The following is a 23,821-nucleotide window of genomic DNA, read 5'->3' on the forward strand; positions in this document are numbered from 1 at the left end:
ACACTGCTCTGACATCACAGCCTGTCATGTGATGAAAGGAATGCCTTTTTGTCAAAATGCCTTTACCACGATGCCCCTTGTGTTCATTTTGTGTATGTGCATGTTTTCGTACCTGTTGCTTCTAAAGAAAAGGTAAACACAGTAGCCAGGCAAATTCAGTACCAATAAAAATTTTAATGAGTGAGATTGATGAGACGTTGATTTCAATTTGGAGATTGCAGAGCCAAGCAGTAATTTCCGTAATGGGCGGTTATTACTGTCAGGAATGGCCGCTGAATTGTACCCAAATTCCCACTGCCCGCTCGGCAAGTATCACGGATCAGAAACCTGGGACGACTGTTCACGCCGCCTTTCCCTGCTCTCAGCAGGCTCTCTGTTTGCAAACACGGGCCTGTAATCCTGTCACCCGGTGACCTGATGGCAGCGAGCCCACCACCGCCCTGCAAGTTCCCCGGGGTGCCATCACGGCGCTGACGTACCACTGCCATAATTAAATCGAGTCCGTCTCAGGTGTCTGTTAATGAGTGTCTAATTACCTTCACGGAGAAAAGACCGGAATCTGTGTCACGCTCAACTAACGTTTAACATACCTGTAAAAGTCGTGTGTGTGTGTGTGTGTGGTAATGTGTATATATTACATTGTGGGGACCAAATGTCCCCATAATGTGATTCAGAAACCTGTTGCTTTGATGTTGTGGGGACTGTTTATTTTGACTTGGTTTTTATAAAAACCTTTGAATCAAAAACGTAAAAATGCCGAAAGTGTTGTATTTTGTTTGGTTACCTATGGTTAAGGTTAGGGCTGTCATTATTGGGATTAGGATTTTCCCCATAAAAATGAATGTACGGTCCTCACAACAATGAATACAAACGTATGTGTGTGTGTGTGTGTGTGTGTGTGTGTGTGTGTGTGTGTGATGGTTTTTGTGTAATACTCATCGTGTTATTCTGTCCATACAGGATTTTAATAATGTATCGGCCCTCCATGGACAGACAGGAAATCCAGTTCGAAAGCCAGGGGAAATACCAGTTAAATGTCTTATATTACATTACCGAAAAAGCTGATGGGAGAGGGGGAGGGTTGGCCATGTCTCCCCAGAGGAGCATTACGGTGTTAGTGCTTTAGTCCTGTTATTAATACATAGGTTTTCTTTTCTGCTTTGTCAAATTCATTAGAGGGAATGGCCGTTTTAATGTCTAACTGCATTAACGGCGCAGCTCCGTCTATGAGTGCGGACACGCCAGGCGGCCGGACAGCTTCCCGCGTTTACGTGCTTAATGGCAGCCCCATTTGGCTGTGTGTTATTTTAATTTCCCTCTCCATCACACCCCCCCCCCCCACCACCACCACACTTATGTGGTTTCCCATTCAGCCGTGGTCTGTCCAAGGGTCAGCAGGGGGCGTCGGCGTGGTAGCCAGCAGGAATACAGCGTTCCATTCAATTCATCCCTCCAGTCTTTACTCAAAGCCCAGATGTTTATTATCCCAGACATTCCAATGTAAAAGCTTTACCCTCCATTGACAGTAATCGGTACCCGTTTTCTGCTACTTTTTTCAGCTGTATTTTGATGTATGTTCCCTTCAAGCTATTTGGTGTGTGGAGTTACCTGCTGTGACCTGCCAACCCCAAATGCTTCCCCCTCTGTTTGTTCCTCTTGTTTCCATCCTGACTGAGCAGTAAGAGTCAGGAAGGTGCATACAGCCCTATCGAGGTCACAGGCAGCCTTTTAGAAGTAAAGACCGAGGAAACGGGGGTCTGTGTTGAACACAGACCTGTGCAGAACCAGTGCCGTTGGTGTGAGCTGGGAGGTCTGCCTGTCAGTCCTTCGGCTCCTTGGACGTCACGTGGGGTTTTCTCTGTGGAGAAGCCTCGCTCTGTTCATGTAAACCGCTTGGATAGAAGAGTAAATTATAGCTAATCAGTAGGACCTATGAGCTTTCTGATTTTTGCATTTGCCATCTTGAGACTGAAACATAAATGGGTGAGAGTGAGGCTTAGGTTCAGGGTAGTTTTCAGGGTTAAGGGCCTTGCTCATTGGCCCAACAGCGATATGATCACCCTACTGGCCATGGGTCTCGAACCGATGACCTTCTGGTTGTAACCCATAGGCTATTTGGTCAGCGTGTAATGTGTATCTGGAGAAAGCAATAATGTCTGTTACTTAACAGATGAGCTTTTCGTCTTGATCTTTTCATCGTCAAGCAGCGAGTCAGTTTTGTGACGGCTGATTTATCGACCGAGTCGATGCATGGCCCGTGGATCAAGGCAGTTTTAAGGCTGTCTGTGCCGCTCCAAGCATTAATTTGATGGGTGTACTTAAAGCAGATTGTCCTGTAAAAGTTCTTATAATCCTCTTCTGTTCTGTAAATGCTTCAGTCAGTTGAGTGTGAACAGACTTGCAGTAGTTTGCTGAGTGGGTGGGGGGGGGGGATGTGCAGGCTGGATCTTCGGGGTTCCAGAACACCTGTCTCTCTTTGAGGTGCTGATGTGAGCTGGCGTAGCGACGGGGCCGATTCTCTGCTGAGCTCTGTGGATAATGCACGTGTGGGCGTGCGTGCGTGTCTCTAATGGGGAGTGGCCCTGAAAGCCTAAGTCCCCCGCTCTTAGTGGAGATCGGGGGCACCCAGGCCCCCCCATGCCGGGGCCAGCTGCTCTAGGCCTGGCGCTGACCCAGGGAGTCCAGGCCCCTGCTGAGCACCCAGGCAGACAGCCTCCACATTGCCACCTGCCGCTGCCCCCCCTTTCCTCTGCTGCGTCCTTCAGGCAGGATTCCCATGCTAATTACCAGCCCTGAATGGATGGATGGATGGCAGCGCTGGACAGGATGACGGGGACATGGTGGATTTCTCGGTGGCTGTGAGAGATGTTAGCGTCGGCTGATCAGCTGCACTCACGTTCACATTCCGGCTCAAAAACACCCTTAATCGCAAATCTCTTCCATTCACTAGATGCCCTTAATACTTAGGTGGTTCTCGATTCCAATTGCTTCTTTTTGTCCATGGTGCCAAAATGATCTCTGAATATCCCATAACAGCAAAAAAAAAAAAAAAAAAAGGTTCCATAGAATGTCATTTGTTCACAGCATGCATCGAGGTTAAGATGTGGCGTATGTGGCTTAATGCACGCATGGATCTTAGCGTCCGCAGCAGCGGGTTTAAAAGACTGTGTTTCTGCGCCCCTGGCCTCTGAAGCGGGATATCCGCGTGGGGGCGGGGGCGGGGGCGTGGGCGGGGGCCAGGAGAGGTGCAGCCGCCCCGCTCGCGCTCTGGGCGGTTTTGCTCAGCGGACCACAGTTTGGTTATAAATAGCTGGTAAATGGAGGGAAGTCTGCACGTGTGGTGAAAGGTGCTTTAAGGTCGCTTCTTTTCTCCTTTCATGTGCGCCAGTCCGCTGCCCCCGCAGCAGACAGTTCAGGACATTACAGCGGCATCAACAGCAATATTAGAGTGACACAGTCGACCAGTGCAACGAGGAATCAAGAATGTAGCTTTTTTTTCCTAGAGAGTAAAACTGGTAATTGGACTTTATGTTGAGTGACACTCACACAGTGCAGAGGAGTAAAGAACAATAGACCATAAACTGTTTCATCTTTCACATCCGGTATCTGCGCTGTTGAATTTAATTTCAGTTCTTGTGTGGGCGACTGATGGAGCAGTGCATTGTGGATATTTCTGCCCCCCCTTGCCTGTATCTGAGTGTGTTAACCCAGTCATTTGTCCCACAGGTGGCCCCCATGGAATCCATGGCGATGAAGCGCTCTCATCTCTACGGAATGGGCGGCAGCCCCTACTCTCAGCACCAGCAGGGTGGGGCTTACCACGGCCAGCCATATGGATCACCTGCTCCTCACCAGTATCCAATGGGAACACAGGGAAGAGGTCAGGTGGGCATGAGTGGAATGCAGTACCCTCCACAGCAGGTGTGTCATCTCTCTTTATACACTGTAGCTACTCTTCATGTTCTGGGCAGTTCCCATTGTTCTCATTTTAGATAAACCGATTGACCACGGGCCAGAGTCCTGCACATTTTTGGGTTTCCCCTCATTTAACACACCTGATTCAACTAAGCTACACAGGGCTTCTGCCCTCCAGGACTGGAGTTTTACACCTCTGATCAAAAATGGAATTTTCCAGTATGTTTTACACTTGGATTTCCTAGTATTACTTCTTGGTGGAGATGCACAATATATCAGTAAAAGTATCGGCCAGCACTCGCTGCAAATAATGATATTGTTTCCAGCTGATATTCAAACATTATTTAATTTTCAAAAGCAGCAGCACCAGAACTAGACACAACAGCTTAAATAATGGAGATGATTGCATTGGATAATCAGGCATTTTCCATAAGGAAGGGTGAGGAATTTTATTAGCTCATTCACTTGTAAGAGGTGATAAAGAGGTCTTGAAGTTTTGGCCCGTGAAATGTTTAGAACCCATTATTAAATCTGGCCCATAGATTGATATTTTGGGTTCCGGTTATTGGTATCAGTCAAAATTTCCAAGCTTGGAGATTGGGTTGGATGGGCTGGAGGCCTAATTGCTTCCAGGATTGTTCATGTTACTCTTTGTTCATGTGGCTCATCTGGGTCTAGTTGAGCAGAATAAACTCTGGTGCTAAATAAGCCAGCTGATCTGCAGGCCTGTGCTTCTACTGTGAAAATGCTCATTGTTCTTTTTTTCTTCTAAACCTATATATAATATATATACATTTTTCTGACATATTTCTGCTTTGGTTATCTTTGCTATTTTCAGATAAGGGTTCTGTTTTATTCTTCGTTTCATGAGTTTCCAGCTGCATCTGTCCTGCCCTTCGTTCCTTGGCTCCTCTTCCTTTAGAACGGTAACCAGCTGCAAACATAAACCTCCACCACATGATACCAGGGAATTTTACCCGACAGGAACCGTGTGCTGGGAGCAGAATCCGCTGTGGGCTTCGCCACTGAGATTCAAGCCAGAGCCGAGCGATAGACCCTGAGAACTGCCCCTGAAAATCACGCTCCAGTTTCCATGAGGAGAATGATGCTTTGAAATCTTTAGGGTGTAAATGCAATCCAGTATGAAAGGCAGATCCATGATGCGTTCACTCTGGCCCAAAAACCGTATGATCCGAGAAGAACTTTAAAATGAAATGAATGTGATTTCGCTCGACACTAGAACAGATGCTGCCCTGGCGATAGGAGAAGAGCTGGCATCTGAATACCAATGATGAGTTTGTGTTTGTAGCTCTGGCAGTGGCAGAGTGGGATGGTCTGCCTCATGCCGGCGTTTTGGGGCTGCCCGCTGCCTTTCTGCATCCTCACCTCTGTCACAGACCCTAAGGGCAGTTCCTGAGGGGCTTTCAGTATTGCAGGCAGCCCCGGGCTCTTATGGCCGTGCTTCTATGCGCAGCCTGCGAGTGACTGGATGCTGACGTTACTCGCGGGTCCTGCTTACGGGGTCGCGGCCGTTTCCCCGTTTTCCGGCGGGAGCCCAAACGCTGAAGTGCTCGTGCACATCATCTGAGTGATTATATCTCCTGTATGCCGGTCCAGAGCCCAGAAATATTCTTTAGGGGGTCGGGGGAATTAATAGTCACGTGGTCTTGAAAGGAGACCAGGCCACATAAGCTTTTAGGTAGCAATACTAATTCAAATGAATACACATTCCAGGGGCACCCTGGATAATGTATGCTCATTTCATATTTGTCATATCTGTCCCTCCCACACAGTTAGAGGAAAATTGAGAAAAACTATTACACTGTTGGTATGTTCTGTACAACAGTGCTGAAGCTGTAAAGGGATTAATAAAAAGCAAATGAACAAAACAGCCTCATTTATATTTATTTGAAATCGGGCATATTACTCAGACCTAGCTGCCACGATACATCATTCGTTAAATCGTTTGCAATCCTTCTGTTTTGCCCAAGGAGATAATTATAACTTCAGAAGTTATCTTCCAGATATATGAAAAAAAATACATCAGTGTAATTGAGACAGAACAAACTGGAAATAATTAGTACATAAGAATGATGGAATGCTCTATATAATTTATGCACTTTTGGTTTTCATTTGCCAGATGCATCTGAGAGATGTTGCTTTATATTCCTTAGAGAAAGTTTAAAAAGGGGAGAAAAGAATGAACTTTTTATGGATTGACTCAGAAAATGACTAACTCCTCTCGATTATGATGCAAACGGGATGTGATGTCATGGTCTTCTGCTTGTGCTGTTGGTCCACTGGCCAATCACGGAGGTGGGGTTTATGAGCTGTAGACCCATTACCTTGATGTTAGGCTCTATTATAGTAGATAAGAATATTCTTATTGTTATTTGTGTTTGATTTCATTGCCACAGCTACTTTCCAAAGCAATATACACATATACTCATTCATGAAGAAATGCACCCCCCCAGATTACCTGTCTCCAACAGACCCAGCCTGACATCCCGCAGGTCACATTACATCAATATTACATTTCATTTGATATCTTTTTTAAGCAAAGTGGGCATCATGGCAGTAAAAGAATTTGGGGGGAAAAAACAGCTAAATGCCTAAAAATGCATTTGCGTGCAGCTCAAAAGAATGTACTGGAATATTGAATCGTCAGTCTGTGTTTTTGAACCCTAACCCAAACATCTACAACAACAGATTGCAGTAGTGATTTACCCCTTTATGTGGGTGGGAGTGGCACAGGGGGTGCAGCTGGGTTTCCTCTTCTCTGGTATCCTGGGGAGCTTCTGCTCGGACATCACGGGCTCAGGACTAAGCGATGGTGATGTCGGAATGACCCACACTGTAATGAGGTCCTGCAGAACATTCCAGGAGGTATATTTAGCCTTTTGTTTAGGGTGGTTATTGAACTATAAAGCAGGGGTAGGCAACCCGGATCCCAAAATGCCAGGATCCGGCAGCTTTTCCATCCTACCTGGTCTCTGCTGGACCACACCTGAACTCAGGCAGAGGGTAACTCATCAGGCAGGATGGAAGACCTGCTGGGTACCGGCACTCCAGGATCAGGGCTGCCTACCTCTTGCTATAAAGAATAAATTCATTCATTCATCCTTCACCCTCTTATCTCATACAGTGTCAGGGGAAGCAGGGGCAGGTCTATAATTTGACCTTTAGGGGGGCACATCAACTTAATTGCGGGGCTTATTTGCTGGAATGTCCTTCTCCATTTTGTCCTTTCCAGGGCATCTCTTTAAGACTGCATTGACATGTTTCACACCCTTCTTCATCTGCTCGAACCAGCGTTTCTTTGCCCGCCCACATCACCTTCAGGCAGAGGCACATGGCTATCATAGCCCCTGTTTGATCATTGCTTTGGCCGATGTGGCCACACTATTGCAGACGTGTCTTGTGCGTCTTCTCTGTTATTGGTGCTGCTCTCATTATCTTGCGTACATTGTCGTTCTTGTGGTCAAAAATGTAAGACCGAGTGTCCACCGGAGCTTTTGCATCTCCACGATGTTTAGCATAACATTATTGGTTGCTGCCGGCCAGCACTTCATCCCATGCAGCAGCATTTCCCAACTCGGTCCTCAGAGATCCCCAGACAGTCCACGTTTTTGTCCTCTCCCAGCTCCCAACACACCCATGCCAGGTATTCAGAGTTCTTGATTGGTTGGAAGCTGGGAGGGAGTAAAAATGTGTATGGGGCCCCCGAGAACTGGGTTGGGAAACACCATGTGCTACAGGATGAAATTATTTTATTTATACTCGCCTTGAGGTACATGGGCATCTTACAGTCACACATGACTTCAGTGAGCTGGTGCCATTTTAGCAAGGCAGCGTTTACTTGTGCTTGGGCATCAGGAGTTGTACCTGGGTTGGAGCAGACAAGCAATCCAAACTACCTGAACTCCGCAACCTTGGTAACTTGACTGCTGCTGTGGATGCTGCCCTCCGTTTGCATGCCTCATTCCAAGTATTCCATCTTCCTGGTGTTAAGACGGAACCCGTTTTCTTCCATTCCTGAATGAGGAGCTTGAGGGCCTGGCGCCTCTTAGGTCAAGACAATGTCTTTGGCATGTAGGAGTGTCCTTGTTGGCATGTCTGCTATCGCCGTGTACATACACAGGATGAAGAGAGAGAGTTGATCCTTGATGTACTTGGATGAAGAAAGTCATAGTAATCAATTACTGCTGCATTTCCCCTGAGTCCTAGTGTCCTAGACTGGGTCTTAGGAGATGCGATGTTACGTTTAGATGGAAATTCATGAAAATGAATGAGAGAACACTATTTATACTAATTAGTTAATTATAAGTGAGGCTAAGGAATAATGTAGGGGGGCTGAAACCCCCCAAAACAGTCCTGATCACGCCCTTAGTGGGGAGCCTATCCCGTGAAGCACTGGGCATGAGGCAGGGAATAAAGAATGAACACACCAACAACATGTGCCTCTCAGATGTTTAATGTACCATTTTATCATCATTATTTTCCTGGCTTTGTTAGTGTTTTTGAGTGTCTTTAACATGGCGATGCGTGTGAGGCAAGCAGCAAGTTGCACAGGTTTGTTAGGAGATTTGGGGCTCCTAGTAGGGGGGCAGGAGGCAACCATTAATGATGACCACCCCCCTGCCCCGCCTTCCTTGTTGCCACGGGATGTCCATGCATCACAAACGAGCATTTAAAACTGAAGACGTGACATAGAAAAACAGCTTTGATATTGTGGGTGATTAAGGATTTGTCATACTGAAGAATAGATGATGTTCCGTGATCAATTAATTAGTAGGGGATGCATTGAGAGGATCTAATGGTGGTCTCATTTGTGATTTTAATTACTCCTGTGCATTTCGGGGGAGCTGAACAGGGAGATTGCTGACAGTATGTGATGACGAACCTTTACTCGCAAGAAAGGCTTATCTTTGTGTTTTTCAATCTTCTGCTTGCAAGTAAGTGAGGGGCAGCTGCATGCTCCTCTCTGCGTGCTCCTGTCTGCGTGCTCCTGTCTTGTAGCTCCTAATCAGGGCATCACATCTTCTTTAAGAAATGCTTGCCTTTTCTTGCTTACAGAACAGAGGGCATTTAGGGTTGGTGTTGGGGCCTGATGTTCTCCAGAATATAATGACCCAGTTCATGGTTCCTTCTTGATCATAGTTTCACCACCATTACTGCCTCTGAAGGATATAAATTCTGGCAAAAAACTTAACTAATACCACCCTCTGTCAAAATAACCGCTGTAGACTCAATTGTCCAAAGCTTTCTTCCAAAAATCAGCGTCTTCCAGGTGGTACTGGTAACGCTCCCAAAGCAGCACCTGTGTTCACCTTTGAGAAAGCAGGATTTCCTACAGGACAATCTCTCATGACTTAAGTTGCTGTTCAGCCTCTAAAAATGAGGCATGAATAGGTTGACAGAATTGTAAACTACCATTTCAATGAAAATGACCTGGATTTCACTTAAGCCCTGAGTTCTTGTTGTGTGCTGATTGGTCAGCTGCCTGTAATCATGGATGTGTCACTAATGATAATGTGAAACAGCTGTATGAGTCGTTCAATCAAACAAACAAACCAGTAAATGCACAAGAAGAACTGAAATATTTAGCCAAACACAGGAGCCTTTCAGTTTTAAAGAATTTTGCAAAACCTGAAGTAACTCTGTGTCTTCCCTGACATGGATTATGGCACGAATGTAAATAACATCTTATATACTGACCCTGGGGTTTGAACCCTGCTTTATAACACTTAAGACTGAGCATATTTCATACTCATACTTTCTAAGGACTCTGTGTAACCGTGTGGAGGATTACTTGAGCTTCCCTTAAATTTGTGGATATAAAGTATTTCATCATAAAAGTCTTTCAGTGCATTGATAGCAAAAATGTGAAATTTCCTCAGATATGTTGAGGGTTCCCAAGCTTTCAAACAGCAAAGGTCAATGCTGACATTGATCATTATTTTATGCTCTAGACTCAAATGCACACTGTAGCCCTGTAAAAGGCCTGCTGATATTTAACTTGATGGTGCCGGGCAGTTGTTGAAGGCTGTTACCTTGAAGCGTTTCGTTTGCGAGGGCTTGCTAAGGGGATGCTATTAATCGGACAGTACAGTTCTTTATCATGTGGATTTACGAGGAGGACAAGGCTGGTTATTCATCCTGTATGAAAGGCCATTTAGTCCTCCTTACGTTTAATCCTAATGGTCGTAAGCATTGATCCTCTTAGGGACAGGGATTTCAATTATTCATGGTGTGTGCATGTAGCGCTCCCTCTGCTTTTATTTAAATGTGCACTTCTCATTAATTTTAAAACCGCAGCCGGTGAAATTTCACACTTTTGGGCCTCGTTTGTGTCTGCGTTAGTGGCAGGTGAAATGGAGATTTTTATATGGGCACTGTGCCCCCAGTACAGAGAGGGGGGAGATGCTGGTATTGGTTGTGAGTGGTCCTTTTGGCTATTTTATGTCCAAGTGGATTGTGATTCTGCTGCTGATGGTCTTTCCAAGAGCTGTTTTTTCCCCTCAGGCTTCCTCCTTTGGTGGTATTTTGACTGTCAGCAGAGATGCCATATTCCAGAATCTTCTCTTAATTGGTCACTTGTTGGCTCCTGTCATATCATGTCCATTCTGCTGACGCGGAGCTGTTTGCCGGAAGCTTATTGGACACTGACCTGCATTACTTCACTCTAAGTTATCTCACCACAGTTTCTCATTATTAAGAGATGAGTTGGAGTGTGTGAATCTGTGTGGCTAACTGTGTCAAGCTGAATGAGCTAAACGCATACTGAAAAAACAATTTAAAACTTATTGCTTAGTAAGATACTGACTTGAGTCTTCGTTGAGGCACTTTCCTGTCATGGTGTTCTTGAGGTTTATAATGTGGTGTGCTGGTGCCATGATCCGTTGCTTAGATTTTGGCTTACATCTTTGACATCACTGGTACCCTGCACTGCAGAGGGCGCCATATTGCTTTCCAGTATGTCACCTTGAGTTTGTATGTTAACTGCTAGGTCCAGATGCTACCATTGCAAAGCTGTACTCTTTCCTTGCCTCATAGTAGGGGTCCAGCTAAGCTTATTTCATAACGATGCACCACACTCCCGCCTGCGTAGTTTCTGCAGCCATGTGACAGGTCGTATGAAGAATCAGGAGGGCCAAGCTTGAAAGATGCCACCATTTGCTGGGCTGATGGGGGCTATGGATCATTTGGCCAAACTGGGAATGGTTCTCTCTTTTCTTGGCCAGTGTCCTCTCTGAAGAGGAGCAAACTTTAGTGTGTGGTGGACTTTAGACCACCGTGGTCCACCACATTTTTGGGAGGCTTTACATTTCTTTGAATTCCATCCATCCATCTTCAGAGTCCTTCTTCTGCTTTCTGTATTAGTGTTTCTGCAGGTGAGACCTAACCATCTTTTAAAGCTTGTACACTTTATATGTGAAGGCTAGCTCTGTGACTGAGGTTTAAGGACAGTGATAATGTATGAATATCCAGGACTGGAGTATTCATAGACCTGATGCCAGCCAGTTGTAAATCTGAGACAGATCAGTCCCACTCAGTGGACCGACGGCTATCAGCAAGACTTGGGATAATAACCAATAAGTTACTCATTCAGTTAAAATAACACTGCAGTCACCATTCTACAAAATATTTTGCCTATTAAGAGGATTTTGTTGATCATTATGCTAATTTGAGATGATAATTATTGAATAAATTTTTGTGAAGATGCATTTTCTTGAGGGTTTTATCCAATTTTAACTGGATATTACCTGCTCCATCATTTTTTGTGATCAGCTCATTATTGGTTATATCTACTCCATGTAGGAGGAATAGTGACACACAGACACATATGTAGGTGAGAGCAGTGATGGGAAGGCACCGGCAGTGGGGGGGTTAGGGGCCTGCAGACAAAGCCCAGCTCAAACTGGTGAATTTCCTATTGCAGGCACAGAGGCTTGGGCCCCAAATAATTTTAGAACTGTGATATTGTGTTTTGTGCTTAGTGTCTATCAATAAACTTGTGTTACAGATTATGTAATCAATATAATCACTTCCGGGTCTTAATTAAACCGCATCCTATTTGGTTGTGCTCGTGTCATGTGGGCTTGTATATGACCACGGCCACATGAGGCAGTAGAGACTGACCGCATTTCACTGCTTCGGCATTCCGAACATACTTGAGGGGCCGCAGATTGTAGAAGCCAGTCATGTTGAGCCAGAAGTGGGACAAAGTGACATGAGAGTGCTTCTGGGCGGTATGACCGCAGTGTATGCTAACAATGAGTTGTTATTATGGAAGGTTTTCAGTTTCTAAAAATGACCATCGTCCCCTGGCCCAGCATGGGGGCGCTGCTGTGCCTGACGGAATGCTGAGCCAGTCTGACATTTAGGGGCACTTTTCATTCCTTGTGGGGCACAATGCTGTCAGCTTTCATCCACAGCCAAAGAAATATCAACCTCTGTTCAGTCTCCCTGTACTCCACCTGTTAGGTATTACGGGACAAAGGATTTTCTGTATTTAAATTGTCAAAGTCAGGGTAGTGATAAAGGAATCTTCCCATTTACATTTCGTACATGAAGCTGTGGTACATTCCAGCTCGAGTTTCCTTCCGCTTCTCTGTACATCCCTCAGCTCGTTACTGGGCCGTCACGTGCCGTCGCTGGAAGTGAGAGAATTTAGAAAATAATGTCTGGAATATAAAGTAGGAGCTGCATTGGCGTCATCGGCTGAGTTGCCGGTGCTCTTACTAAAAGCTGAAAAATCGAGTTAGCTGCTCGCGGGCCGATTTGCATAGCTTACAGTCCGCATTCATGCACCCGGGTCTTTATCGAATCAAATTAGGTTAAGTACCTCGCTCTAGGGTACAACAGCAGGTTCAGTGACGAGAGCCGCTTTTATTTACTGCTCCTCTGCTGCGGCAAATCGGGTTAGGTACTTTGCCAGAAGGTATAACAGCAGATTTACATCGTTTGTCTTCGGTCACGAATGCTGTTTTATTTACCGTGAATCGTGTTGTCGCGGTAGAGGAGTCTTAAAATGTGATGTCGATCATAAGTGCAGCTCCACCCACAGGCAGCCGGGTGACCTGTTTCATCTCCAGACCCCATTGCCCACTGATGTATTTCTCAGTTCAGGTTCAGTGCCCATGTGGCCGGCTAGAGGCGTTGCTCCCCCGCATGTCCCCTTGATTTCTGGGTGTCTGACTGGGGGCCGTCCGTCCTCGGAACGAACAAAATCGGTGGAGCTGTAGTCCTGGTTCTTCAGCAAAGTGATGTTTGTGTATCCATGTGTTTGAAGTGTCATCAGGAACATATTGGGGGTCTCTCTCTCTCTCTCTCTCTCTCTCTCTCTCCTTATTCCTTGGCTCAGTGATCCATACGTTTAACAAATAGTTTCTGAATCGCAAAATTGCTGGTCTGGGAATGTTCTGTAAAACTCAGGTTGTTAATCATTTGAATTTTTTCCCCCATGCATGTATTCAGCTGCCTTTTAATAGCATCATTAATAAAATCAGTGCTCCTGCTTTTCTGTGTAGGCGCCTATGGTGGGTGGTCACTTTGAATAACACCGTTTAATGGTCATCCTGTGGCCTCCGCTCCAGCAGATGGCGACTCCTTACGGCCATCAGGCCATGGGTGGATTCTGCCAGCAGGCTCAGCCGCCGTACTTCAGCCAGCCCATGCAGCCTGCCGCCCAGCCGCCCTATGCGCAGCCCCGTGCACCCCCGCCGCAGGTGAGCCACCCACAATACTTGGCTTCTTCACTATTTGGTCACTTCGGTCACTCCTGTTGACCTGCTTTCAGAGCCTTACCATTTTAGTCACGTGGAACAGTCAAGCACCTCTATCCTAATTTTTTGTATGTTTTTCTACGTCTTTGTTAGAAATACAAAAAACTAGACTTGCCAAAGGCAGCTACCATTTTGAGATGGTGGTAAGTGAATTGCACTCACCCCCATTAAAATCATATGTAACTTAATATCTGCACAAAAGCTGTGTGGACAGCCTTGACTTGGCTGTTATGTACTTTTTGTGAGAGAAGTGTGTTGCGGTAAGGGATGGATGCTTATTCATCTTCTTTCTTGACCTTGGTTTTTACCATCCTGACACTTAACTTGGCCTTCATGGTCTATGCCCATAGAAGTTATTTTCATTGAGGATTTGACCAAAAAAGTAGAAATGTCTAAAAATATAGTATGTCACATCTGGTCATGCTTAAGAACGGAGGAGTGTAAGAGATTGGTTAGTGGAGGAGCTGAGTGCGGCTGGAGCCTGTGCTCTGATTGGGCAGTGTGGGGTGGTGGTCGGGTCTTTGAGCAGGTCTTCTGTTTCTATTGGCTCTGGGTCCATTTGAGGTGTGACTTGGTGGGGGGGGGAGCTGCTGTTTATCCAGCTGACAGTCCTGGGGCGCTGTATCTGTGTATGTAAGGAGGGACTGGTCACCAGGTGGCAGGCCACCTATATTTCATTTGTTTTGCTGGTTCCCTCCAAAAACATGCAGTTAGCTAAATTCTAGCCATCTTCTGACCACTTATCCTGGTCAGGGTCACTGGTGGGCCTGGAGTCTGTGCTGGGAAGGACAAGCGCACAAGGCTGGGGCAGCCTACACTCTGGATGGTATGCTAGTCCATCACAGGGCATGTAGACACACAGTCATGTGTCATACTGCATGGGATAGGGTCCAGTCCCCCCTGCACTGAATAAGGAGCTGGAAGATACACAGATGGATTTGCTATCGTGTGTGGCAAGCCATTTAAACCATCCTTATCTGAAGGTGTGGTACCTTCTGATTGAAACCATGCCAACATGGGCCTGCGTTCATAGTGGGGTACCGCAGGGTTCAATTTTAGGACCACTATTGTTCCTAATTTACATAAATGATATAGACACCAATATATACAGTAAACTGGTGAAATTTGCGGATGACACCAAGGTGGGTGGTGTAGCAGATACGGAACTAGCGGCTCAGCAGCTACAGCGGGATCTTGATTTAATTAGTGACTGGGCCGATACCTGGCAGATGAAATTTAACATAGACAAATGTAAGGTACTCCATGTAGGGAGTAGAAATATAAAGTACAGGTATTTTATGGGACCTACTGAAATAAAGGTAGCTGATTATGAGAAAGACCTTGGTGTGTATGTTGATGCTTCCATGTCTCATTCTCGCCAGTACGGGGAAGCAATAAAAAAAAAGGCCAATAGGATGTTGTGGTATATCTCCAGGTCTGTGGAGTTTAAGTCAAGGGAGGTAATGCTGAGATTATACAATTCCTTGGTGAGACCTCACCTAGAATATTGTGTGCAGGTTTGGTCACCATATCTTAAAAAGGACATTGCGGCCTTAGAAAAGGTGCAGCGTAGGGCCACAAAAATGATTCCTGGTCTTAGAGGAATGTCATACGAGGAAAGGTTAGTTGAGCTAAATCTGTTCAGCCTCAAGCAAAGGAGACTGAGGGGGGACATGATCCAGGTCTATAAGATTCTAACAGGTTTGGATGCTGTTCAACCAAATAGTTACTTCAGCATTAGTTCAAATACAAAAACTCGTTGCCATAGGTGGAAATTAGCGGGAGAACATTTCAAACTGGATTTAAGGAAGCACTTCTTTACACAGCGTGTAGTCAGAGTATGGAATAGTCTTCCTGATAACGTAGTGCAAGCTGAATCCTTGGGTTCCTTTAAATCAGAGCTAGATAAGATTTTAACAACTCTGAGCTATTAGTTAAGTTCTCCCCAAGCGAGCTCGATGGGCCGAATGGCCTCCTCTCGTTTGTATAGTTCTTATGTTCTTATGTGAAAACTGATTTTCTGATATAAATTAATTTTCTCTCTGTTAATTTTCTCTCTGTATATTTGAATTTCTGATATCAAAAATACACATTATAACTAGTTACAATTGCTCTTTTACCTTTAATATTTTAATAAATATTTAATATATTCTTATTTTTTAAAACTAGTAAATACAAATGAAGAAAATGTATGCCAAGACATCTTAATTAGGCTACGAGAAACTGTTCCACCTTGTTTGTGCATCTTGTGTTAAGCATTTTTGAGGAATTTGCAGTTCAGTTTGAGTATCTTACAAGAGAGTATATGCTAGTGGCGAATGCTTAAAATACCCCACAGTGTTTCTCCCACTGGCAACAGCGTCACATGCACTTCATTCTGATAGCAGCCCCCTTCTGTATCACAGGCTGCAGCAAGTGCGCAAAACAGTCCAAGCTAGCAACTCCCAAATCTTCCATTGCTTTTTTCGTATTACTCGCGTTGTCTCGCACAATTGCGTGCGCTTTGTTTAGTGGGATTTTCCACTACACACTTCTTATTTTGAAAACTTTGTTTTTACGAAGATTGCAAACCGCTGTGCCAGTAGTTGTTGTAAAAAGTGTCAAATACTTCCAGATCATCACCCTCCTATGTGATGTTCTTACGCTGCCTGTACTCCAAAGGGAATGCACATGACTTCACAGTAGGCGGAAGTCACTGTGCTCACACCCTCTGAGTGGCAGAAAGGCTGGGAGCTGACATTAGTGTTCAGCTTGAATGCCACAAAAACGCATCCAAAATGGTAAAGAGCTGTCATGCGATTGATTGTAGAAATTGATTTAACAAGAAATAGTAGCTGTCTTTTTACTGAAAACTGAATAAGTGAATAAAAAAAATGAATAAGATATGGATCGGTCACTTATGGCCAATACCCAATCAGTTTAATAGGTCTGGATTGGCACCTCTATCAGAAATTCTATTTGTTACATTTAGTAAGATTCAAAACATTTGTCTCATTTACTTCAATGAGTTGAATTTGAACTAGTTTAAATGTCCTAGTAACTAGTTTTAATTTTCAATTTCTGATGCCAGGGATTCAAATATGTAATAATGTGCCATGTACTTTATTATTCACTGTGTTTATTATTAATTATTACTGTATTTAAAACTGAAAAGTAATATCGGACCTCACCATATATTTGTGCATGAAAGTCACGTTATATAAGGGGTCTGCGGATGGTTCACTATTGTCCATGGTGGTGGCCATCCGCGGCAGGTTTTGCAATCTGTCCCCCACGGATACTATGGGGAATACTATACTTGACAATGAAATAAATATTACTGGTTTATGTTTTTACTGTACTTTTTAAAATCACTTTTACAGTGTACCTGTTTTGCTTAAAAAAATACTGTTGCCTAGGTGTGTAGTAGGCTAAACCATCTAGGTTTGTGTAAGTTACACAATGACATGCATTGTGTGAACAAAATGAGGCATTACTCAGAATGTATCCCTGTCGTTAAGCGCCGCTTGACTGTGGGCTGTTTTTAGTTTATTAAATTGTTTATTAACTTATTTAGTATTAAGGGTATATTTAATTGGGTTATGGTGATCCTTTCCCCCCCATAACCCAAAAAGGCTGTTTTTTGGTGAGCGGTCTGGTGCACAATGCACCATGATATGCATCCCTGCTCTGGATGACTGGGAATTGTTCAGTGGTGGTTAAGCTTAGTTTTACCTCTTGAAATGAGACCTAGGAAAATCCCTCGGAGTACGGTCAGCTGACCACCCCACTCTGCTAAGCGGAGACCTCCCTCTCTCCATGTTGCCCTTTTGAGATGGGGTCTTCCTGGTCATTGATTCTGTTGCATCTTTGTGTCCCTCCCTGGTTAATGCTTGGCCGTGTTCTCTAAATTTCTAGTGTCGAAAGCTGCTTTTTGACCTGTGTGGGCAGCTCTCGGCGTTTTGCTCCGTTGTTCTGTAGCCAAAGTTCTTTCCGATGCCTAAATCTGTGTGAAACCTCCGTGACCTCCTTCATTCCAAGCTTCCATCCTAATCAGCCAAGCCTGGCATTGCCTGCATCGAAATCGATTGACTGTTGTCTTCTGGGAACATCAGGGTTTTTTACAGCAACCTGTAGAGTAGACGCGTGTGCCCAGGGTTTTTATTTGTGCATCGCCTGAGGTTTATAAGTTAAGCTTTTGGAGCATAGTGTAATTTTATGGGGGAAAGCTTAAGTATCTAGGACGACTGACCGGCAGAAACATGTCATCGTTTTTCACTCCCAGGAATATCAGAACAGCTCAAGCACTGATTTAACGGATCACTAATAGATGACACCTCCCAACTTTTTCACTGAGTGCTGTTCAGAATGTAAGAAGGGCACAGAAAAACCTTTAACTTTGTTCCAGTTACGATAAATAAGCCATCCAAGGAATTGAATTTGTTGAGCAACCTTCCATGGGTCCAATTATATTCTGTTTTATTCAGCCCGGTCAAGGAGTCCAAACTTAATCCAATTGTAGGTGCTTTGATGAGCTATTTTCAAGGAAACGTGTTGACCAGGATTCAGATATTAGCATTTAGACGCACAGCAAATTCCATCAGCCTCTTGGGCTCTCTAGTTAAAATGCATGAACGAGGCTGAATAAACACAATGAACTGCAAACCACTATAACTCTGCACACTGTAGCGTTTATTACGTTGCAGAATTCATTATATTGCTTATTATGGCTGCACTGCATGTGTTATTTAGGAAAAAACATAAACCTTAAGACAAACACTAACACAAATCAAGTAGCCTTCTGAAATTGATAGTTATATAAATATTGTAGAAAAGTCAAGTCAAGGCTAGGCCTTATAAATGCGGCTTCCAGTGTTTCTCTCGTTTTTGTAAACACTCAACGTGCGTTTTCATCAGAATCATTCTTCCTTTTCCGCCGTCCAGCTGTTTCACTTCAGTGAGTAACTGAATCCAGCGAGGACTTTTTGCCGGTAATTGGTCGACATTTCAGTAGGAGCCAGGAGTTGTGGATAAGCACCTGGATAACAAAACACTTCAGGTATGGAGGAGCACAGGACCTCCAAGAGAACAGGTTACATGCCAATAAGAGCGGACACTCCACCATGAGGTTTAAAGTCTATAATTGCCGTGAGTGTGATCTGATGGCGCTAACCTTTTTAATTCCTCTCTCCCTGCCATTGCATTGCTGTTCTGCAAATCAGAGACTTCCTCTCAGGTGAGGAGGTGCTCGAATGTCAGAGTAATATGCTGCCTTAGGGCTGTAGCAGTTCTTTGGCCGGGCCTGTGGTGTGTTTTCAGAAATCTCCCAGAAATGTCTGTTTTAGCATCGGCACTGAGCCGAAAGGCTGGTATTTAACATCGACTAAAGCCAGGGACACGCGCTCCACACCCACAAGGCCGGCGGTCGATGACCTGCACTCAGGAACCGTAGAGCAAGGCTGAAATTTAGAATGGGAGGTGTGGGTGGCAGTTTGGCATTTAGAGCTCGCTGTTAACTGGCTGCGGGAATGAGCCTTGGTGACGGGAGGGGCCTCGTGCTCTGAGCTCCCTGCGGCAAACGCCAGCTACCGCACGCCGATGTTATCACACCGGTGCCTTGTAAAGGAAACAGGAGGCTCTGTAAACAATCTGCCCTCTTTTTAGATCCAGAGGTGGCTTGGTAAAAATGTGAATTGGGGGGTGAATCTTGTCAACTTCTAAATAAATTTTGATGGTCTTAGCACTTGCAATTAAATGTACCGTGTTTCCTTGGCAACAGTGCCTAGCGCAGCATTCGTAGGCTGCCTTGCTTAGTTGGCTCTTGCAGCCAGACTCCATCTCTCTTACGTTGATTCTTTTTAATGGTGGGTTTCACCGTGTCTCTATATATGTATTCTGAGTGTCCCAGCATGACTGGGAATCGTCACGGTTTATGAATGAATTGGGAAAGTGGACTTAACCTGCTGACTGGCAGTGATTTTGCCAGCGTACGGCTGGTGGGTTTGCAGGATTAAACACTGTGTGCGGCTGCCTTTTGTAGGGCTGTACGATGCTGTTTACTTCTTTTATTTGTCTGCCATATTCTGTTATTTTTTTTCTCATGCAGATTTTTCCCCCTCCGACTTGCTGCACTACATTTCGTTCACATGACATTTATATACCAGACATGTTTGACGTACATTTTTGAGAAAGCAGGGCCAGACGCCCCTGGAGCAAATGGAGGTTATAAACCCTGCTCAGTGGTGACGACATGCTGGGATGCGAACCGATAACCATCCGATCACAGGCGCTGATCACGTCCTAACCTGCTGAGCCACACCCCCGTCTGCACCAAACGACATGCGTTCAATGTGGTTTTCTGTAATTTCCTGTATAGCCCGTCACCATTTAGGCCTCACATTCTCATTATAGTAGCAGCCTGAAAGCAGACCGGCCATTTGCAGAGCGCTGACAGTCAGGTGGCAGCGTCTCCGGCTGACATCATGGCGTCTCTGAGGACGTGGGTGCCCTTCGCTTCCTCATGGACTGCAGCAGGAGCTGAAGACCCCTGGCTGCTGGGTGTAGGGCTTAGGGCTGCTGTAAAGCTTGTCACCTCTGGCTTGCACGCTCATCAGGCCCGGCAGCCTGTCTGGGCTTGGTGCTGCTTTCCCACACCATTACGGCTCTTCACTTAGGTCTCCTGATGATGCATCTCCTGCTCACTCAACACCACACATCTGATTGGAAGCTCAGATAGACACCAGAGATTCTGCCTCTCTGCCTGTCTCTCTGCCTGCCTGTCTCTCTGCCTGCCTGCCTGCCTGCCTGTCTCTGCCTGCCTGTCACTACCTACCTGCCTGTCTGTCTGCCTATTTGTGACATGTGCGAGGTGTGTCTGCTTTGGATATTGTGATTGGTTGTGCAGAGAAGCCGCTGTCTCATCATGTGATCCCGGGGAATGCCGTTCCTACTGTGACACTTGGTGTCCCGTGATGTCATGGCCCAGGTTTTAGAGCATCACCCAGGCTGGCTTGTTGTAGCTTCACACTTTCACACTTTTACACACATTCGCACTCGAGTAAATATTTAACTCTGCAGTAATGGGTATCATCATCAACCATTTGTGGTGGTAAGCAGATTAACAGGATGTCCTGATTAAAGGCAGTGTATTCATTTTTAATTTCTCTATTTGTTTGCTCTCTAGCATATTTTGAGGTCTTTTTCTATGAAGATTTTTTTGCCCATTCAAAATAAAGCCTCATATGGTATAATCGCATATCTTTAGGGTGAAATTGAGGGACCTCTTTTGTGTTTACATCTTTCTCATGCCTGTTTATAAATGTCTGTTTGTTCCTTGTAGCAGATACTGAACTAGCAGCACTGAGGCTACAGCAGGATCTTGTTTTAATTAGCGACTGGGCTGATACCTGGCAGATGAAATTTAACATAGATAAATGTAAGGTACTCCATGGAGGGAGCAGAAATATGAAGTACAGATATTTTTTTGAAATACATGTGTCTGATTATGAGAAAGATCTCGGTGTGTATGTTGATGCTTCCATGTCCCACTCTCACCAGTTTGGGGAAGCAATTAAAAAGGCCAATAGGATGTTGGGTTACATCTCTAGGTGTGTGGAGTTTAAGTCAAGGGAGGTGATGCTATGATTATATAATTCCTTGGTTAGACCCCACCTAGAATATTGTGTGCAGGTTTGGTCACCATACCTTAAGAAGGACATTGCTGCCTTGGAAAGAGTTCAGCGTAGGGTTATAAGAATGATTCCTGGTCTTAGAGGAATGTCTTATGAGGAGAGGTTAGCTGAGCTGAATCTGTTCAGCCTCAAGAAAAGGAGACGAAGGGGGGACATGATCCAGGTCTATAAGATTCTAACAGGTCTGGATGCTGTTCAACCAAATAGTTTCTTCAGTATTAGTTCAAATACAAGAACTCATGGCCATGGGTTAAAATTAGCGGGAGCACATTTTAAACTGGATTTGAGAAACTGCTTCTTTACCCAGTGTGTAGTTAGAGAATGGAATAGTCTTCCTGTTAGTGCAGTGCAAGCTAAAACCCTGGGTTCCTTTAAATCAGAGATAGATAAGATTTAACAGCTCTGAGCTATTGGTTGGGTTCTCCCCAAACAAGCTTGATGTGTGGAATAGATTTCGTGAAGATGGATTGATGGACATCAGGGGGCGACTGAGCCGTCGTCTTTACCTGTGCCAGTGGTAGGGCTGCAACGATTAGTCAACGTAATCGATGACGTCGACTCCAAAAAATCTGTGATGCGGATTTTGTATTGTTATCACGTCAGAAACAGAACCTGAACTGAATCTTTTATACATTGTTTTATTGTATTTGAATTGAAGCTTTATTTAAACTTTTGGACTTTAAGACACACCAGTGTCACCAATGTGCACTTTAGTTTGTATTGTTTAATGTATTTCTTTTTTATTGTAACACTAATACACTAATATATAAACATCTGTTTATTTTCAAATTCATATGTTTCACTGGTTATTTTAATTTGATTATTATAAATTTGAATAGTCTTAATGCAGACACATCAGGGGGACATTCACAGGGGGACATACGTGAGCAGATGAGGTAAGACATGCACTGGAGCCTAAAACAGGATATGCAACCACAGGTCGCATTCATCAAAATAGTCATGCATGAAATAAACGTGACTAATCAACAGAAAACTTGAACTATTAGTCGACTACCAAAATAATAGTTGCAGCCCTAGTCAGTGGACATAAGCGTGAGGCTGAGGCACTGTCTTTACCTGTGCCAGTGGACGTCAGTGGGTGGCTGAGGCACTGTCTTTACCTGTGCCAGTGGACATAAGCTTGAGGCTGAGGCACTGTCTTTACCTGTGCCAGTGGACGTCAGTGGGTGGCTGAGGCACTGTCTTTACCTGTGCCAGTGGACATCAGTGGGTGGCTGAGGCACTGTCTTTACCTGTGCCAGTGGACATCAGTGGGTGGCTGAGACACTGTCTTTACCTGTGCCAGTGGACATCAGTGGGTGGCTGAGGCACTGTCTTTACCTGTGCCAGTGGACATCAGTGGGTGGCTGAGGCACTGTCATTACCTGTGCCAGAGGACATCAGTGGGTGGCTGAGGCACTGTCTTTACCTGTGCCAGTGGACATCAGTGGGTGGCTGAGGCACTGTCATTACCTGTGCCAGAGGACATCAGTGGGTGGCTGAGGCACTGTCTTTACCTGTGCCAGTGGACATCAGTGGGTGGCTGAGGCACTGTCTTTACCTGTGCCAGTGGACATCAGTGGGTGGCTGAGGCACTGTCTTTACCTGTGCCAGTGGACATCAGTGGGTGGCTGAGGCACTGTCTTTACCTGTGCCAGTGGACATCAGTGGGTGGCTGAGGCACTGTCTTTACCTGTGCCAGTGGACATCAGTGGGTGGCTGAGGCACTGTCTTTACCTGTGCCAGAGGACATCAGTGGGTGGCTGAGGCACTGTCTTTACCTGTGCCAGTGGACATCAGTGGGTGGCTGAGGCACTGTCTTTACCTGTGCCAGTGGACATCAGTGGGTGGCTGAGGCACTGTCTTTACCTGTGCCAGAGGACATCAGTGGGTGGCTGAGGCACTGTCTTTACCTGTGCCAGTGGACATCAGTGGGTGGCTGAGGCACTGTCTTTACCTGTGCCAGTGGACATCAGTGGGTGGCTGAGGCACTGTCTTTACCTGTGCCAGTGGACATCAGTGGGTGGCTGAGGCACTGTCTTTACCTGTGCCAGAGGACATCAGTGGGTGGCTGAGGCACTGTCTTTACCTGTGCCAGTGGACATCAGTGGGTGGCTGAGGCACTGTCTTTACCTGTGCCAGTGGACATCAGTGGGTGGCTGAGGCACTGTCTTTACCTGTGGCAGTGGACATCAGTGGGTGGCTGAGGCACTGTCTTTACCTGTACCAGCGGTTCTCCCCCATCACGCCTGTCACTCTTATCTCCATCTAAAATCTGGGACACCCTTACTTGTTGGGGGCTGTGATTTGCAAAGCTGCAGCCCCTGTGTCCTTGGAGCAGTATTGCTACTGTTCATGAGACTAATCGAGAGATTTAATAGCTTTTCTTAGTTTAAATTTTTTATTCTTTGTCATTGGTGTCTTAGGACTTGTATTTCATCTATGCTA

The 23,821-nt window shown here is 45.3% G+C and overlaps 1 protein-coding gene across 5 annotated transcripts in view; it reads left to right on the top strand.

Annotated features, from left to right (window-relative positions):
* The window catches only part of LOC111851203 (AT-rich interactive domain-containing protein 1B-like), an 84,025-nt gene that overhangs the window by 12,503 nt on the left and 47,701 nt on the right, over positions 1 to 23,821 (top strand). For 2 of the 5 annotated variants that reach the window (XM_072703114.1, XM_072703116.1), the window contains exons 2-3: positions 3,727 to 3,921; positions 13,515 to 13,646. In XM_072703114.1, coding sequence (XP_072559215.1) covers positions 3,727 to 3,921; positions 13,515 to 13,646 — 327 coding nt within the window. The remainder of the gene's footprint in view (positions 1 to 3,726; positions 3,922 to 13,514; positions 13,647 to 23,821) is intronic. The other 3 variants (XM_072703115.1, XM_072703117.1, XM_072703118.1) reach the window with 3 other exon arrangements.

This window comes from Paramormyrops kingsleyae, chromosome 19 (assembly GCF_048594095.1).
Source record: "Paramormyrops kingsleyae isolate MSU_618 chromosome 19, PKINGS_0.4, whole genome shotgun sequence".
NCBI lineage: Eukaryota > Metazoa > Chordata > Actinopteri > Osteoglossiformes > Mormyridae > Paramormyrops > Paramormyrops kingsleyae.